The sequence below is a fragment of the Stegostoma tigrinum genome, chromosome 2 (genome assembly GCF_030684315.1).
Source record: "Stegostoma tigrinum isolate sSteTig4 chromosome 2, sSteTig4.hap1, whole genome shotgun sequence".
Classification (NCBI taxonomy): Eukaryota; Metazoa; Chordata; class Chondrichthyes; order Orectolobiformes; family Stegostomatidae; genus Stegostoma; species Stegostoma tigrinum.
This window is the reverse complement of record NC_081355.1, coordinates 92,595,336-92,613,871: the sequence shown is the minus strand read 5'-3', so window position 1 is coordinate 92,613,871 and position 18,536 is coordinate 92,595,336. Positions and strand designations below refer to the sequence as shown.

At 41.8% G+C, this 18,536-nt stretch overlaps 1 protein-coding gene across 2 annotated transcripts in view; it reads right to left on the bottom strand.

Annotated features, from left to right (window-relative positions):
- LOC125462796 (ATP-binding cassette sub-family A member 13-like) overlaps positions 1-18,536 on the bottom strand; it is a 264,956-nt gene that overhangs the window by 55,066 nt on the left and 191,354 nt on the right. For both annotated transcript variants that reach the window (XM_059655541.1, XM_059655542.1), the window contains 3 exons: positions 9,732-9,821; positions 8,873-8,954; positions 2,310-2,437 (listed from right to left, as the gene is read on the bottom strand). In XM_059655541.1, coding sequence (XP_059511524.1) covers positions 2,310-2,437; positions 8,873-8,954; positions 9,732-9,821 — 300 coding nt within the window. The remainder of the gene's footprint in view (positions 1-2,309; positions 2,438-8,872; positions 8,955-9,731; positions 9,822-18,536) is intronic.

Below are 18,536 nucleotides of genomic sequence, written 5' to 3'. Positions count from 1 at the left end.
GGCTTGACACAATAACACATCCCAATTTGACCATTCATCTCCCAAGAAGCCCCATCAATTCAGCAGACCGAATTAGTCAGCTTACACAGGCCTAAATTCCAGGAAGAACAGTGCACACAAAGGAAGTGGAATTGACCCACATCTAGATTGTAGATAGCAAGGGCAATGTTTTATTTAAATTTATGATGAGGGGTCATATTTTCAGGAAAGAGACAAAGATCAGGAATTAGGGTTAGTTGGGAGAAATGTTCCTGACTCTGCAAACTTGTTTCCGTTCAGGAGGCTCCCATCCACCATATTTTCATTCAGGGAAGGTAGGGAAAAGGTACAGTTGGGCCCACCACTTTGCAAGCTGGCAACGGAGATAGACAGATGGAGGGGCCCGTAGACTGGAATGCCCACCTTCATGTATAGGGACACAGCCCTTAAAGACTTGCACTCAATATCTCATTAATCCAATACGTTTCCCATGCTGCCTTATATCTACCATTCTCCCCCCATCATTCTTATTCCAGGAGGAATACAGCCCACAATCGGGCAGAAACAGTCATCAGGTAGTGTATTTCACAGAATTGGGTAGCCGTCCATATACTCCTATTTCTAATGTGCATCCAAAACTTTTCATGTTCCTCATGTCCTTCATGCTCTTTTCATGCCTCCTCAATATCCTCTATCATAGCATGTACTATGTATAAACCAATAAACCATTTGCACATCTTTACCATGATTCTGAAATTGACCAAGTCGAGGCTTTCAAAAGGATGTTATTAAACTGGAAAGGATGCAGAAAAGATTTTCAAAGATGTTAGGAGGCGAGAAGGTTCGAGTGATGAGGAGAGGTTGGATAGGCTGGGACATTTTTTTTTCCCCTAGAGTGTAAAGGCTAAGGGTGACCTTATAGAGGTTCATAAAATCATGAAGAGCATAGATAAGATGATTAGCCGAGGACTTTTACCCCAGGAAGGGGAGTCTAAACAAGAGGATATAGATTTAAGGTGAGGGGTGAAAAATTTAAAAGAGACCCAATGAGCAACTTTTTCACACAGAGGATGGTGCACGTATGGAATGAGCAGCCAGAGGAAGTGGTAGAGGTGAGTACAATCACAACATTTAAAAGACATATGGACAGGTACGTGGATAGGAAAGATTTAGAGGGATATAAGCCAAATACAGGCAAATGAGACTTGTTCAGTTTAGTCAGCATGGACAAGTTGGGCTGAATGTTTCCACGCTGTATGATTCTATGACTTTAAAATACATTCCTGGAAAAAAAAACCTCAGTTTACTACTTCTTTGGCATCAATCAATCAATTACATCAATTCATAGTATCAATGTTAGAAATTTAGACCAAAAGATATAGAAGTAGAATTAGGCCATTTGGCTCATTAGGTCTGCTCCAAAATTTGGATAATGGTTAATTTGCTTTTCATACTCATTCTCCTACCTTCTCCCCATAACTATTGATTCCCTTAGCAATCAAGAACCTGTCCAATACACTCAATGGCTTGGCCTCCACAGCCCAGTGTTGATGTGGGTGGCTTTGCAATTACTGTCAGCGTGGGTGGAGAGGTGTCCTGGAGTGACAGTGCTTGTGGTAGGGTGAGACATGCAAGGCTAGTGGTGTTGGGGTTTTAGGTGAGTGAAAGCAATTAGGGAAGATGTTGCAGGCAATAGTGGACTGGTAGAGCATGACCCTTGATTGGAGGTGGGTACAACAGCACAGACACAGCAAGTATGAGGTATTGGAGAGACAACAACGGCACTCCTCTTGGCAGAGTGGAAAAGGATATTCTACCTACAGTATTGGGCATTCCTTTTGATGTCTGAGATTAACCAGAGTAGCAATATTGGACCAGGCTGGCATGGTCTAGTGTCATGGTCACTATTGCTGGTCTGGGGGAGGAAGAATGCTCTAATTGGCACTGCATCTCCCAACAAGACTTTTCAAACCTTGTCCACTGAGTGGAGTTTGATTTTTCCCTGTTTGCCCTTTCTGGGGCAAATATCAGGTAGTTCTGAACTTACAGTGCTTGTCTAGATGCTCAACAGGCATGGGTACAAATGTTGCCAGTGGGAAGGGTGCATGGTAATATGCGGCAGAAATCAGACATGAGGGATGCTGTAGGTATGGGGTAAATATATGAAGACGTGAGTTTGGCAAGATACAATAACAAAATTCATGAGGTCTTGAGACAAAAGCACTCCAAAAATCTTGAAGCAACTCAGATTTAGCCAAAAAAATGTAAGATTGAGCCCAACATCTTTAAAAACTATTCCTCATAACACTGATTCAGCAAATGTACTTTACCTTTTTTGTCCAAATATGTTTTCTGTTGATATTAAGTAGTCTTGCAGATTGTAACCTGTGAGGTTGTATAGCAGTTGTCCATCACTATTTCTGTAGTAGGGTGTCATGTTATTTGTTGCTGGGCATTGCTATAAGATAAATACAACCAGATAGGTGCATCAGCTTTACGGAGATACTTCCAAGTAAAAAGTAAAGGCTGAGGTGCAAAATACCACAAAAGTTGAGGAAACATTCAACGAGATAAGGAATGATGATCAATTAAAATGAAATTTGATTTCAATATCTTAAAGATTGTAGGTTGGTGAAAATTGGGAAGGATAAGAAGCTGTAAGATCCAATGAATGAATGATGAGTTGTGATTGCAATGAGTTCTGATTTCAACAGAGACCTCAAAATTTCAATTAGGCCAATTTGGATTTTCAAAGATCATTTTGCTGTATAGTATATCATGCAAAAGGTGACTACACAAAATTGTGATTTGTGAAATTGAGGTTAATATATTGTTGCAGATTGAAGATGTTTATTGACAGAAAATAAGAATTAGGAATAAATAAGACATTACTAATCACATTTTTGTGTGAGCAGGTTACTGCAAGGAGCAATATTTGCGCCTCACCTAATTTCAATTCCTGTTGATAACTTAGATAAATGAACTAAGCGCAAAGCATTTAAATTGGCTGGAAATACTAAGTTAGTTGAGAGGGTAGGCATTGAGGAGGATGCATAGTGGCTTCAGAAACATCAGTGAATGGATAAAAACATGGGAGATTGAATCAAGGGGGTGTAAATATGTACAAACCTTTAAAACTGGCAGGGTTGGCAGAGAGCTGCTAATAAAACATAGTGCTCTAGGCTTCATTAATAGGGGCAGAGAGTACACGAGCAAGGAGATTATGCTAATCTTTATATAAGACATTAGTTAGACTTCAGCTGTGGTGTTGTGTACAATCCCGGGCACCTTTGGAAGGTTATCAACACATTCGACAGAGTGCAAAAGAGGTTAATGAGAATGGTTCCAGGGATCAGAAGCTTCAGTCATAAGCTTAGGCTAGAGAAGCTGGAATTGCCTTCCGTAGAAAGGAGAAAGCTGAAGGCAGATTTGATAGACATTTTCAAAATCATGAAGGATCGGGACAGAGTCGTTGCGGTAAAACTGTCGCTGATCACAAAAGAATGAAGAATGAGAAGGCACAGTTTTGGAGTGTTTTGCAAATGACGCAAAAACAAGATGAGAAAAAGCTTCTTCACACAGTAGTGGCCTTGGTTTGGAATGCGCTGTTTAGAGGTTTGGCAGAGAAAGGTTCAACTGTTTCAAGCCGACTCAGAACTTCAATTTAGCTCTGGTGAAAAGTCATCCAGATCAAAGTGTTAGCTTGCTTTCTCTCCATGGATGCTGCCTGACCCACTGTGATCTCCAGTTGTTTTTTGTTTGTTTTCTGTTCAGATTTAGTCGTGAGATCTTGTTGCAGCTCTATAAAACTTTGGTTAGACCGCACTTGGAATACTGCGTCCAGTTCTGGGCGCCCTATTATAGGAAAGATGTGGATGCTTTGGAGAGGGTTCAGAGGAGGTTTACCAGGATGCTGCCTGGACTGGAGGGCTTATCTGATGAAGAGAGGTTGACTGAGCTCGGTCTCTTTTCATTGGAGAAAAGGAGGAGGAGAGGGGACCTAATTGAGGTATACAAGATAATGAGAGGCATAGATAGAGTTGATAGCCAGAGACTATTTTCCAGGGCAGAAATGGCTAGCACGAGGGGTCATAGTTTTAAGCTGGTTGGTGGAAAGTATAGAGGGGATGTCAGAGGCAGGTTCTTTACGCAGAGAGTTGTGAGAGCATGGAATACGTTGCCAGCGGCAGTTGTGGAAGCAAGGTCATTGGGGTCATTTAAGAGACTGCTGGACATGTATATGGTCACAGAAATTTGAGGGTGCATACATGAGGATCAATGGTCGGCACAACATTGTGGGCTGAAGGGCCTGTTCTGTGCTGTACTGTTCTATGTTCTATGTTCTATGTTCTATTCCAGCATCTGCAGCAATTTGGTCTTAAAAAAGTTTGACTATATCATTCACAAGGGCATCATTACTATTTAAATAATTATCCAAACATGCAGAGTTATGGGGAAGAGATAGAAGTTTTGTATTAAGTCAAAATACTCAAACAGTTGATGCAGATATGATGGGGTGATTGGCCTCTTTCTGTCATTCTGTGCCTCTGGAGAAGCGGTCACAATTTCAGGAAAAGGAGTCATCCACTTAGGATCAAACTCGAGAGAAATAACTCCACTCAAAAAGTTGGGAGTTTTGGAATTCTTACCACAGAGCTGTGCATTCTCAGTCCCCATTCAAGGTAGAAGCTAATTGGTTTTTAGATATTAAGGGAATTAAGGGGTTTGGGAATAGTGCAGAAAAGTGGATTTGAGGATAGTAGATCAGCTCTGAGCTAATTGAATGAGAAAAGGTTCAAAAGACCAAATGGTTTACTTTAGTTCTTTATGTTTTCTTACAGCAGAAAACCTTTAAAATTTTGGATAAGAGCAAGGAAGAGATCTGGAATCAATTTTCACCTGGTTTCCACCACCTGCTTTTGGTTCTGCCATTTTCCAGAGCAGGGAAAGGTAGGAGGTAATCTTCCTTGCATGCCCCTCCCCAAACCCCACTTGAAGTGGTCATATCTTGGTGACTTCAAAGGCTAGTTAGGGAATTCCACTCATTTTATCGTTAAAAGGCCTCAATAAAGCCTGTCCTGGAGAGTCCTGCTGATGCCTCAAGAAAAACCCTGATCTGGACAGTAGAGTTAAACTCAACAGGGATCAATTATCTTAAGGTAAAATTTATTGGCTCCCGTGTGGGCATGTGACAGCTTATAAATAATTTTATGCAATAATTTATCAATGTTCTTTTACATTAAATCTAGATCTGAGCTTTAGCTTTAAGTTGCATCTGGTCAGTTTAGTTTATGCATAAGATGATATAGTTTATCAGTACGTGGACAGTTGTTCCAACCTCGGCAATGAGGCTAAAGCTAAGCAAGGTAGTTAGGGACACGTTTAAATATGATTTTTCTGGATATAATCCCACGAAATTCTAATGATAAAATAAGCAATTCAAATTGAAATGAGCATTTTATGGATGACTAAAATTAACTGTTGCATTTCCAGCTCTCTAACTTGTTCTTACTGAAGATGAGCCCTTGAAAAATTACATTGCTATCAATAACTCTCCTTTCTATTGATTCATAAGCTGCTTTAAGTATGTAAGTTATCTTATGCATGTCACAAACTTGGTAGTGATGAGACTAAGAAAACGGAAATAAAGCTATCACACTTCTGTTGTAACACCACACTAGAGCAGAAATAGGCAGAAAGCTTTAATTCAAGTTGACTCTTTAATCACTACAATTCATTACATTTTAGCATAATTGCAATGAGTAGCAAGTTCCATCACACTCACAGTAACCAGTACAGCAATTTTAAGCAAGCCTTCCATAAACCTATACTGAACCTAAACTGAAACAACGATTAGAATTGTTCTGATTTACATTGTGCTTCATATACATATCTGTTTTAAAACTAATTATCACATTGGCATGCTGTTAGAAATCTAGTTACTCTGCATTTGGCAAGATCTTTCTCAAACGTTTTTGCAGTGAAACTAACAGCATATCTGTGAGTGACTTCTAATAGTTGCACTCTGGGGGCTGCCTGGGTTGTAAATCCTCTGGAAAAGCATAAAGTTATTGACAGCAACTTCTAGACTTTCAAGTTATTCTGAGCATGTAATCCAGAAGCTGTTGTCCATTTCAAAGGAGTAAAAGATTTTGATCTCTGATGGTTGTCATTATTACTGCAAAAGTCTGAGCGTCTGTAACTTGTGGCTTGGGTTTCATATATTAATATTTAATAATCTTGTGAACCACTTTAGGTTACTTTACTTAATTCTGTTAAAAGCACTATATAAATTTCTGTTGGTGGATTTGGTTTACCAATATACAGGAGACCCTTAGAGCAAGGTTCACACTTGCACATGACAAGAATATACACAAGTACATTTATAATACAATATGGGTTTACACCGCCGTTACCAAAAGGTTCCAGTTGATTAAAGAAATCTCCTATTGCCGTCATAGGTAAAGCAAGGGATTGACGGATTGATAATCAACCTGTTTAGCTTTGATATAACACACCTTCCATGGCCATTAAGTCCTGAGGTGGAACTGAACTAGAAACTAAAGACCCAAAGGTAAAGATGCTACCACTGCATCACAAGACCTCCTTGTCAGTCTGCAATCCTGCCATTAATTCCTTCAGTTCCCAATCTGTTACATATAATGTTTTGAATTTATTTTGTTTTGTTTGCATTCCATTGGTTTTCATAATGGACGTGATTACATTTCAAGTCTGAAATATTCAAAACATCTCTGCAGATTAGCACTGTAACAAGTAATACAGCTCATGGGAACAGGGCCTGGGAGAGGGGTTTGCACAGGATGCAAACCCCATGGCCTGTATCACAGAGAAGTCCTTATTTAAATTCTCCCTTTCTATATGGTAAGTCAAAACTGGTTATCTATTGTTGATTGTTTTGTGAATAAGTTGATTCTTATTTTCCATTCCCAGCTTATTTGCTCCACCAGTAACAAGCAGGTGTGGGAGACAGAACAAAATGTAACCATACATACATAAAGCTGGTAAGTTCCTTTAAATTAACTGCTTAGGTTCCAGAATTTAGAAAGTGATCATATTCTATCAACGTTTTTAATCCTCTCAAATTTCACAGCTATTTTAGATTTTATCAGCCTGACTTGACTTGGTGTTACATTTCTACAGTGTCTAACATTTCCTCAGTAATTCAGAACTATACTTTGGGGCAATGGGGTTATATACAATATCAGTTACATAACACTATGCATTGCATTTTAAGTGATTCTGAGTACTTAATTCCAGGTAGGTAACTATTGGTTGTGACTGAGGTTTTATTTGAAACCTGTAATTTTGATGGCTCCCTAAACGAAATAAAAACAGCTCTATCTTTTAAACGAAGTAAATAACTGATCGGCATGTTACTGGTGCTGTTCTCTTATACATGAGAGTGCCTTGTGGTAGCATTTTATTGAATCCAAGCAGAGAAAGACAGGTTAAAATAGTATCAGAGATAATGGGAACTGCAGATGCTGGAGAATTCCAAGATAATAAAATGTGAGGCTGGATGAACACAGCAGGCCAAGCAGCATCTCAGGAGCACAAAAGCTGACGTTTCGGGCCTAGACCCTTCATCAGAGAGGGGGATGGGGAGAGGGAACTGGAATAAATAGGGAGAGAGGGGGAGGCGGACCGAAGATGGAGAGTAAAGAAGATAGGTGGAGAGAGCATAGGTGGGGAGGTAGGGAGGGGATAGGTCAGCCCAGGGAAGACGGACAGGTCAAGGAGGTGAGATGAGGTTAGTAGGTAGATGGGGGTGCGGCTTGGGGTGGGAGGAAGGGATGGGTGAGAGGAAGAACCGGTTGGGGAGGCAGAGACAGGTTGGACTGGTTTTGGGATGCAGTGGGTGGGGGGGAAGAGCTGGGCTGGTTGTGTGGTGCAGTGGGGGGAGGGAACGAACTGGTTGCAGGAACAGCAACTCATATTCCGCCTGGGAACCCTGCAGCCATATGGTATCAATGTGGACTTCACCAGTTTCAAAATCTCCCCTTCCCCTACTGCATCCCTAAACCAGCCCAGTTCGTCCCCTCCCCCCACTGCACCACACAACCAGCCCAGCTCTTCCCTCCCACCCACTGCATCCCAAAACCAGTCCAACCTGTCTCTGCCTCCCCAACCGGTTCTTCCTCTCACCCATCCCTTCCTCCCACCCCAAGCCGCACCCCCATCTACCTACTAACCTCATCTCACCTCCTTGACCTGTCCGTCTTCCCTGGGCTGACCTATCCCCTCCCTACCTCCCCACCTATACTCTCTCCACCTATCTTCTTTACTCTCCATCTTCGGTCCGCCTCCCCCTCTCTCCCTATTTATTCCAGTTCCCTCCCCCCATCCCCCTCTCTGATGAAGGGTCTAGGCCCGAAACGTCAGCTTTTGTGCTCCTGAGATGCTGCTTGGCCTGCTGTGTTTATCCAGCCTCACATTTTATTATCAGAGAAAGACAGGTCATTGTTTTATAAAAAAGACAGCATTTCCCTTTGAAGCTGCAGCATAGTCAGAAAATTCACGTTATCAAAAATAGTAATCCACTTATCGCTTCTGTTGTTTGCGGCTGTCTTTGTGTGGAGGGATGGTTCTTGACTTCAAATTACCAAGGCTAAATCTCAAAGACAACAGATGGACTGCCACTCACCATCCTTTGAGTCAGACAATATGAAGCGAAAGATTTAGCTGTTCAAATGATTTCCAGAAACATTTGGAAAGAGCATGAAGATGAATAGGGTGCAGGTATCTTGATCCTTTAATCCTTGCCAATATATACAAATAGATAAACTTATCTAAATTCAATAACTTAAAATTGTTGCGTAACGTGGCCAGTGGGCCGAGAAACAATGGAGATGTCACAGGCCATGATTCTTACCTGATTGCCATTATCACAATTACAGCGCCCCACAAAATTCTGTGGTTCTGAATTTCCATTCCACCCACATGAAGAACTGTTCCTAAGAAAAAATATAACATTTTTCCAGTGAAAATCATGATTTGCAGTATATAAATCAATTTTGTGATTTGTCTGCATAATTTACTTAGTAAATCGTGTATCCAACAATAGGTCATTAGAAAGGACCAAAACTAACAGTTCTGATTCTCCACGCCTTTTGTTTGATCTCAGCTCAACAGTAGCAGTCATATCTCAAACTCAGAGTATAATGGGTTAAAGCTTCATTCTAATGATTTGATCGTACAATTGAAAATGATACTTCAGTGTTGTAGTCAAGGAGTGTTACACAATTGGAAGTACTGCACTTCGGGTGAGATATTAAACTGAGAATTCCACAGTGTAGAAAAGGAGTTCAAAAACATTTACTGATATGTTGTGTTCATGGTGCCTCCCTGAGGTTTGACTGAAGTATTAGTAATCTGTGATTCTGCTACAACCATGTGCAACAATGACAACCCAGAAGCAACTTCGGGTATTCTACAATCTGGGCTTTGGTCAACTAGTAACACATCCTAATTGAGTTAACCAGTCTGTATGGCTTTGGACTGTGTTAGTCAAAGCGCAAAGGATAGATCACTTGTTTTTGCAGATTGATAGTTTGTGATTAACTGTTAAAGTTTTCTCATTCCAACCAATCCAAATTCACTCATTTCGGGTGATTTAAACTACACCTTTTATGCTTTGTTGCCCCAGATGAAAGTCTTTCCATTCCCCAGCACTAATATCCTTAATGAGCACAGTATTAATGAGAAGAAAGAAAGGCATATCATTTACTTACAGATTGGAAGCTTGGCCAACACAGGATTCATTTATTTTCAAAAACTTCAGCATCATGGAGGTCAAGTTTATAAAATCATTGTTACCAGAACTGTACAGAGTAAAAAATCAGAGTTAGCCACAGGAAAAGTATGAAAGTGGAATAACAAACTGCAACCTAATCAGACAATTCTAGGAAGAAAGAACCAGCTTGCATTCTGCCGTACTGATTTGTATAAGATTACTCCAAAAAAGAGAGGGTGCATTTCATTGTTAAATCAGAGAACTAAGATAACATAACAACTGTTATTATCATAATTGCTATTACTGATGCCTTATCATTGGTAAAAATTAATACATTGAAAACATTGGCTGTAACATTAACTAAATAATTGAAATTAAACCCTGCAGCCATATGGTATCAATGTGGACTTCACCAGTTTCAAAATCTCCCCTTCCCCTACTGCATCCCTCAACCAGCCCAGTTCGTCCCCTCCCCCCACTGCACCACACAACCAGCCCAGCTCTTCCCCCCCACCCACTGCATCCCAAAACCAGTCCAACCTGTCTCTGCCTCCCTAACCGGTTCTTCCTCTCACCCATCCCTTCCTCCCACCCCAAGCCGCACCCCCCGCTACCTACTAACCTCATCCCACCTCCTTGGCCTGTCCGTCTTCCCTGGACTGACCTATCCCCTCCCTACCTCCCCACCTACACTCTCTCCACCTATCTTCTTTACTCTCCATCTTCGGTCCGCCTCCCCCTCTCTCCCTATTTATTCCAGTTCCCTCCCCCCATCCCCCTCTCTGATGAAGGGTCTAGGCCTGAAACGTCAGCTTTTGTGCTCCTGAGATGCTGCTTGGCCTGCTGTGTTCATCCAGCCTCACATTTTATTAATTGGAATTAAAGTATTTGGATAGTTACGATGACCTAGATTTTGTAGTCAATGACAAAAGAACAGTGCTCACTATTCATTATGCTCAGACAAGCTCATATTTGTTTCTGGTGAACCTTTGCAGAGCAACATAAATCCTGGTACCTGTGTTAATTGGGCATGTGACAATGGGTCTCTTCAAACAGACTGAAAATCTTGACTGAGGCATATTGGGCTAGCACACATGCCCTACATTTTGGATGGGAGTCAGTGAGATAATAATAACGTCACAGGACAGATAATCCAAAGCTCCATGCTAATAATCTGGGGATACAGGTTTGAATTCCACGTAAAAGGACTTACTGAAATTAAAATGTAATAAAAACCTGGAATTTTAAGTATTGTGTAACAGCATCTACATAACCATTGTCAATTGTTGTAAAAAGCCTTTTTGGTTTACAAAAGTCTTAGAGGGAAGGAAATCTGTAGTCGTTACTAGAGGTGGAGCTGGATGAACATGGCAGGCCAAGCAACATCTTAGGAGCAGGAAAGATGGTGTTTCGGGCCTAGAACCTTCAGGGGTCAGCTTTCAGGAAACATCAGCTTTCCTGCTCCTAAGATGCTGCTTGGCCTGCTGTGTTCATCCAGCTCCACACCTTGCTATCTCGGATTCTCCAGCATCTGCAGTTCCTATTACCTCTTTACTAGAGGCCTAGCTCATATGTAAATTTAGACCAACAGCAATGTGGGTGATTCTAACTTGCCCTTTAGAGAGCCTGTCAACTTAACAGAAACTAGGAATTGGCAAGAAATGTTTTCTTACCAGCCACGCTAACATCCCACATTAAAGAAACAAATTGCAATTTGTGAGCTTCCTCTGCCGATTCTGAACCAAGAGGACAGCTCTGAGATAATAAAATGTGAGGCTGGATGAAGACAGCAGGCTCAGCAGCATCTCAGGAGCACTGAGGTTTGGTGCATCTGTACGATACAGTGAATAGCCAAGTTGGTCTCTTGCTGCTTCCTTCTCCTCCAACTTGCTGGCTGAACCAATTTTCAGCAGGTTGAAGAACAATGTTGTAAGGCAGATACCATGCAGTATAACAGGCTCGCTCTTCTTAAAGGCAGCTGTTACGTTTAAAGTGAGGCTGCACTGAAAAACGGTGTTACTTAAAATGATGGAGAATTAAACACTAAGGCAGTGTGAGGGTTTGGGGATTCAGTTTGGGGCATTGGAGGCAGTAGTGATGGAGCTGGCAGGGGATTACATAGTTTCTTGGGGAGGAGTGTCAGAAAATCCTTCAGGATTCAACTGTTTTTTGGACCCTGGGTTCCAATACCTGTTCAAAGAAGGCTAAATGATCTTGTTTGAGTGGTCAAGGTTACCTTAACAATGGTATCCCTTACTGATCACAACACGAATCTCTTCTGCTGGAGAACGTATCCCATACCCATCACTTGCCCAATATACTCCCCGACACTCAAGAATCATGCTTAACACTTGGTCTCATCTGCCCACTCACAAACCATTGATCAGTCTCTCTCCAACTCCTTTAACGCTTCAGCTATGGTAAAAACATCACCACAGTGTGATATAATCATTAACAATTTGCCCTTTTTTTGAAAGGAAACAATAATACATAATAGAAGGGTGCATAGCAGAATTCAGTGGAGAAAATGACACATCCATCTCTTGAGCCCTATTGATAAGATTCCTGTCAGCATCAGAGTCAAAAACCATAGAGCCTGAGCCATCCAAGGCACCAAGACCATTAAGGCTAACAGCATATTTATGATTTGAGTCTTGATAGCTCTCAGCTCAACCTGCGATTTTGCATGAGCCTATTGAAGGTGTAACTATGGATCTTAAGATCGCAATCTACTTCACTCCACCTATAACCATTCTTCACGTTCTGAGGCCCTGCTTTCTGATACCCAAGCACTATTGCCTCTCCAGCCAGCAGATTAAAGAAGGAAGATGGTTGACTTAAAGGCACTTGCACTTTGAGTAACACTTACAGACAGCAGCCCAGAAAGCACCACGAAACATGTACTGGTCTATTGTCTATTAAAATGTAGGGAATGCAGGGTAGTTTGATCTTAGTAGGGTAATGGGTTAGCACAATGTCATGGGCCAAAGGGCCTGTACTGTGCAGTACTGTTCTATTTTCTATAGTTCAGAGGCTAGAATAGAGTTAAGGTAAGCAAGTGGTGAGTCATTACAGGCCTAAGCTGGATGTAGCAAGGCCAGTTGTAAAGAATGGTTTGATTGCCAGAGGTAGCAGAGGAGTTCTGGTACTGAGGATTCAGATGAGGACTTTGATTGGAAATACACAGGATAGAACATGAAAGATTGATAGACATGCACACTAAAATGCTGCGTGCGCTGGCTGTCGTACTGACCAGCCTCCTGTCTTTGTTAAGGAATTTGGAAAACTGTGGCTCCAACTTTGCAGAGCACTTTGAGCAGAATTTCCCCCTGTCCCAGTTGCTCTTCCAACTCTCTGTGGTGCCACAAAGGCTGCTCCCATGCCAGTTACAGATTTAGGGCAGAATCTTCCTGTTGCACAGTAAATCTGAAAACAGGAGAGAAACTCACAGTCTACAAAAGACCACTGGATCTTCCAGAAATCACACAGTTAATTGGCTGGGAATGGGCTTTCTGCTGGCATCAGGATACCGGACCAAGGAAGAGCCACCAAGAGCTGTCAGCCAATCAGTGAGTGGCATTCCCAGAAATCAGCAGACCCATAGTGTAGGCCATGATTGTCACCAGAACAATACTCATGGACTTCCTGGACAAAAGATCACCCACTGGCAGAGTGTTTTGTTTAGGAGAGTCTCACAAGGTGGAGGTGATGGGCACAGGTGAGCCATGTGGTCAGAAGCAAGGCCAGGGCATGGGGTTATACATTTGCATCTTCCTCGCTGACCCATGTCCAGTCCCTTGATTGCTTCCATCTTATTGCAGATTGAAGGGACGCCTCCCGAACCTCATATTGGAAACTTGCCCACGGGGGTAACCTTTTACATCCCAACTGAGATAAGTGCAGCCCTGTTGGATTGAAGACCTGAAGTAATCATTAATTACTCAATGAAGCACCCTAATTTTAGGTTCAAATAACTCCACAGAAGTCAGTATTTACACCTACAGAGTCCCTGACACTGATCCAGCTCCCTCAGAGCCAGCTCTCAGAGGGAACAGTGTAACAGTAAAGAATCCCTACAATGTAGAAGCTGGCCAATCAGTTAATCAAGTCCACACTGGGCCTCTGAAGAGCATCCCACTCACACGCACCCCCTACCCTTTAACTCTGCATTTCCCATGGATAATTTGCCTAGCCTGCACATCCCTGGACACTGTGGGCAATTTAGCAGCAGTGCTAACTACTAGCCGTTGTGCCACCCCTTAAACCATGTCAATCCTGATAGGGATTCTACCTACCACTGCATTCCTTTAACTCCAGTCTCTGGAATTTCTTCAATTTTATTTTAATTTTAACTTTTACTGTTTACCACTGCCTAGTACTTGACCCCAGAACATTGGCTTGGCGTTCTGTATTACTAGCCTAATGACATTACCACTACCTGCCCTTCTATCTGACGCCACTGCTCTTATCTGTCAGCCAGAGCTCCCTGAGTGGACCAGTTTAATAGCCCCAAGCAGGGAATTCATATTTTATAAGGTCCACCTGCCTGACCTTGTTACAATCACGCCTGAGGTGGCACAAGAAGGTGGAGCTTAGGCCTTCCCACCAGAATTGATTTTAGACAAAGGCCAGAAGGTGGCAGGGTTCTGGCCCTTTACTATCTCACAGGAGCAGGTTCACTTCCTGCCTCCAGGCCTACTGCCGCAGGCCCAGACAATACCATGCTTTGTGTGATACCTTCCTCCTCTGACATTTCCACAAAGCTACAGCAGCACTCTCAAATAAAAAGCAGAAACCGCTGTCGATACTCAGCAAGGCTGGCAGCCTTTATGGAGAGGAAAATGAAGTTTCAGACTGTGACTATCATCAATTCTAACCAAAGGAGCCGATGGAGGCACCTCCAAAAGCCAGTCTTGGGGGCTTTTCGGACACATCCACCCCCCTTACAACTTGATGTACAACTCAGGCAAATAGTGGCAAGATTAACAGTTAGTGGCCACGAGCAGGAATTTTCTCATTGTTAACCACGGGAGCTCTAACCATCTGTGTTTCCGTTTTTAGTTAAATACATCCATCTGTGATTGCGTTTAGTGTTTGTGCATGTGTGTGTCTGTGTGTTTGTTTTGTATGCAACTTTTTGCATATCTGCTCTCTGCAAATTTTCCTGAGTGTTTGTAACTGTAGAGCTGTTAGAAATGGAGTTTTGACATCACTTCCCAAAGGTGGCATTAATAAAGCAAAATTATATCACTTATTTCAAGAAAATTAGCATTCAATTAGCAAAACGTTCACAGAAACTGCTGCCTTTTAAAGCAATAATTCTAATCATCAATGAGCAATAACAGACCAGTATTCTAGTTGATACTTCATACAATAGTACTATCAGGGCAATATAAGCAATTAAATGAAGCTCTCAATGAGGAAACATGATAAACAACATGGTAATAAGACAAATAAGCTTAAGTACATTTATGGACGAAGTAATAATCCAAATGATTCACATAGAATGTATGTTGAATGATAGCATTCACTTGGAGGAATAATTATGTTCAGATAAACAGCCATTAAACATATTAATAGTCGTTAAATAGCCATTGTGTAAAAATAAACTTATAAATTAGATCAATTGAATTTGAATGATGGTTTTGATGTAGAAATTATAAAATGTTCACAAATCTAGCTTGATATCGATCAGTTCAGGACCAAAATTACACTCATGACACAATTAAAGCCTTTGTGCAGGTTTGCTAATACAAATCAGGTTAGAGGGTGGAGCTTGAAACTGAAATTATGCTTCAGGTCATTGCAATGATTATTTCTTGCTGCCAATGCACCTTTTGGCTTGTGTTTTCATATTTTCATATTCTTTCCTTAGAGAATAAAATGGATTAGAAGATTCAAAGGCTGATTAACAGCTTGACAGGTCCTACATGAGGACTCCTTATGTTGCTACTAACTTTCTACCAGCCATTAATTATTTGGTCCTTTGCAGTGGAAGGGCTCCCATTAATAACATGATAGGGGGTTCTGGGGAGAGACCCCAAGAAGGAGATGAAATGAAGGCAGGTCAGGAGATGATGAGCATGCATGCCAACTGGATTCCTGCATTTCCACTGGAATTCTAAATTGGGGGCTGAATCTCCATTCAGCAGGACCCTTCAGCTTCTGACTCAGTTTTGGGAGTATGGCTGTCAACAATAAAAGGGAAGATAGCGGTGTAGTAGTAACATCACTGGATAACTTCCACATTAATGTTCTGGAGATGTGCGCTCAAGTCGCACCATGTTAGCTGGTACATTAAATTCAATTAATAAGTGTGGAATATAGAGCTAGTAATAGTGAAGATAATTGAGAGGCCACTTGTGATACAGTGGTTGTGCCCCTACCCCTGAAACAAGGGGCAAGAGCTACTTGCTCCAGAGGGTTGTAATAATATCTCTGAATAAATTTTAGAAAAAAATATCTGAAGGTGATCGTGACAACTCTCAGAGATTGTTATAAAATCGCATCCGGTTCAGTAATGTCTTAAGGGAAAGAAATCTGCTAGACTGGTAGTAAAGCAAAAAGGGGCACATGTGTCATAGAGTCATGTGGTCAAATGGTCGTAGAGATGTACAGCACAGAAATAGGCACTTCAGTCCAACTTATCCATGCCAATCAGATATCCAAAATTAATCTAGACCCATTTGCCAGCATTTGGCTCATATCCCTCTAAACCCTTCCTATTCATATACCCATCCAGATGCCTTTTAAATGTTGTAATTGTACCAGCCTCCACCACTTCCTCCGGCAGCTAGTTGCATACAGGCACCACCCTCTGTGTGAAAAAGTTGCCCCTTAGGATCCTTTTAAATCTTTCCTCTCTCACCTTAAACCTTTGTCCTCTAGTTCTGGACTCCTCTACCTTGAGGAAAAGACCTTGGCTGTTCACCCTGTCTATGTCTGTCATGATTTTGTAGATCTCTATAAGGTCACCCCTCAGCCTCCGATGCTCCAAAGAAAATAGCCTCAATGTATTTGACTTCTCCCTATAGCTCAAACATTTCAACCCAATATTCTTGCAAATCTTTTCTGAACGTTTTCAAGTTTCACAACATCTTTCCTATAGCAGGGAGACCGGAATTGAACACAGTATTCCAAAAATGGTCTAACCAATGTCCTGCACAGTGGCAACATGACATCCCAACTCTTATTCTCAATAGAGATAGTAGGAACTGCTGATGCTGGAGAATCTGAGATAACACGGTGTGAAGCTGGATGAACTCAGCAGCCCAAGCAGCACCAGAGGAGCAGGAAAGCTTGACGTTTCGGGTTGGGACTCTCTGAAGAAGGGTCCCGACCCGAAACGTTAAGCTTTCCTGCTCCTCTGATGCTGCTTGGCCTGCTATGTTCATTCAGCTTCACACTGTGCTATCTCTTATTCTCAATACACTGACCGATAAAGGCAAGAGAACCACTTTTAAGAAACAAGAAAGCTAGACCTCAAGGTCTGTTTGCTCGGTAACACTCCCCAGGACCTTACCATTAAATGTGCTTTCTTTTCAGGCCGTGGTGTGCATCAGAGCCTACCCAAGGTAATTCTCCATCCAAAATTTCCCCATTTCATCACTTTCCAACACTGATAATCTGAACCTACGTCCTCAGGTCTGTCAGCCTAGCCCCAGCAAAACCCCAGAAGTAACTTGCTATCTGAGTCCATGGTATCTGTTCCTTGAGGCTCCATTCTAGTCACACAGTTATGGCTACCTCTCCTGGTAGCTTAGCTTCAACAATAAGGTGGTATTTATTTGGCCAGCAGTTATTTCAAGTAGGACTTCCTATCAGAGGGAATGTTTGAATTGAATTAGAGGTGGGAGGGCTGCAGAATGGCTTCACAGTGACCAGCCACGTGAAGGTGGGCTCTGCTGCCAACTTCCTGAGGGGTGCAGCTCAGTATTGTGAGCATACCACTGAATGAAATGGCCTCAGGTCCTTTGCTAGTGACACCAGTGCCTCAGGATGCCACAGTGACAGAGTTAGGTAGGCTTCCCTCAGCATGTCAGGCCTTAGGAAGAAACAGGGAGCCACCGAGACCATTCCTTACCATGGAGCAGAAAGACCCCAACTGGACTCAATACTTTATTTACCATCCAACCAGATCTCTTGTATAATCTCAGCATAATTTCCCTTCTTTTATATTATACGCCTCTATTGTTAAGCTCAAGATTTCATGTTTTATTAGTTCCTATTTCTACACATCCTACCACTTTCAAAATTATATGTACATAAATTAAATCAATACCACTGTCAATCCAGAGACAGCTTCATGAATCTAATTGCAACAAGTTACAATAAAATGTCTTATTTATGATTTTCTATATCTTTAGCCAAAAGTGTGTGGACTATCCATTGTTCACCTCTTGAGGTCCTCAGTATCTCAGATGTGACTCTTCAGCCAATTTGATTTCCTGCACATTATATAAAGAAATGGCTGGGTGCACTGGACATTGCAAAGGCCGTGGATCTGGACAGTATTCCAGAAATAATACTGAAGGTTATGTTGAAAAACTAGCCATGCCCCTAGCTAAGCTATTCCAGAACATCAACTAAATTGGCATCTACCCGGGATGTAGAAAAATGTCCAGACATGTTCTGTGCACCAAAAGGAAGATGAATTCATCCAACCAATTTCCACCCACTCGGCCTACTCTCAATCATCGGCAAAATGGTAGGAGGGTTCACCAACACTATTATCAAGGGGTACTAACTCAGTAATACTTTGTTTTCTGATGTTTAGTTTGTTTTCTGCTAGGAATATTCAGCT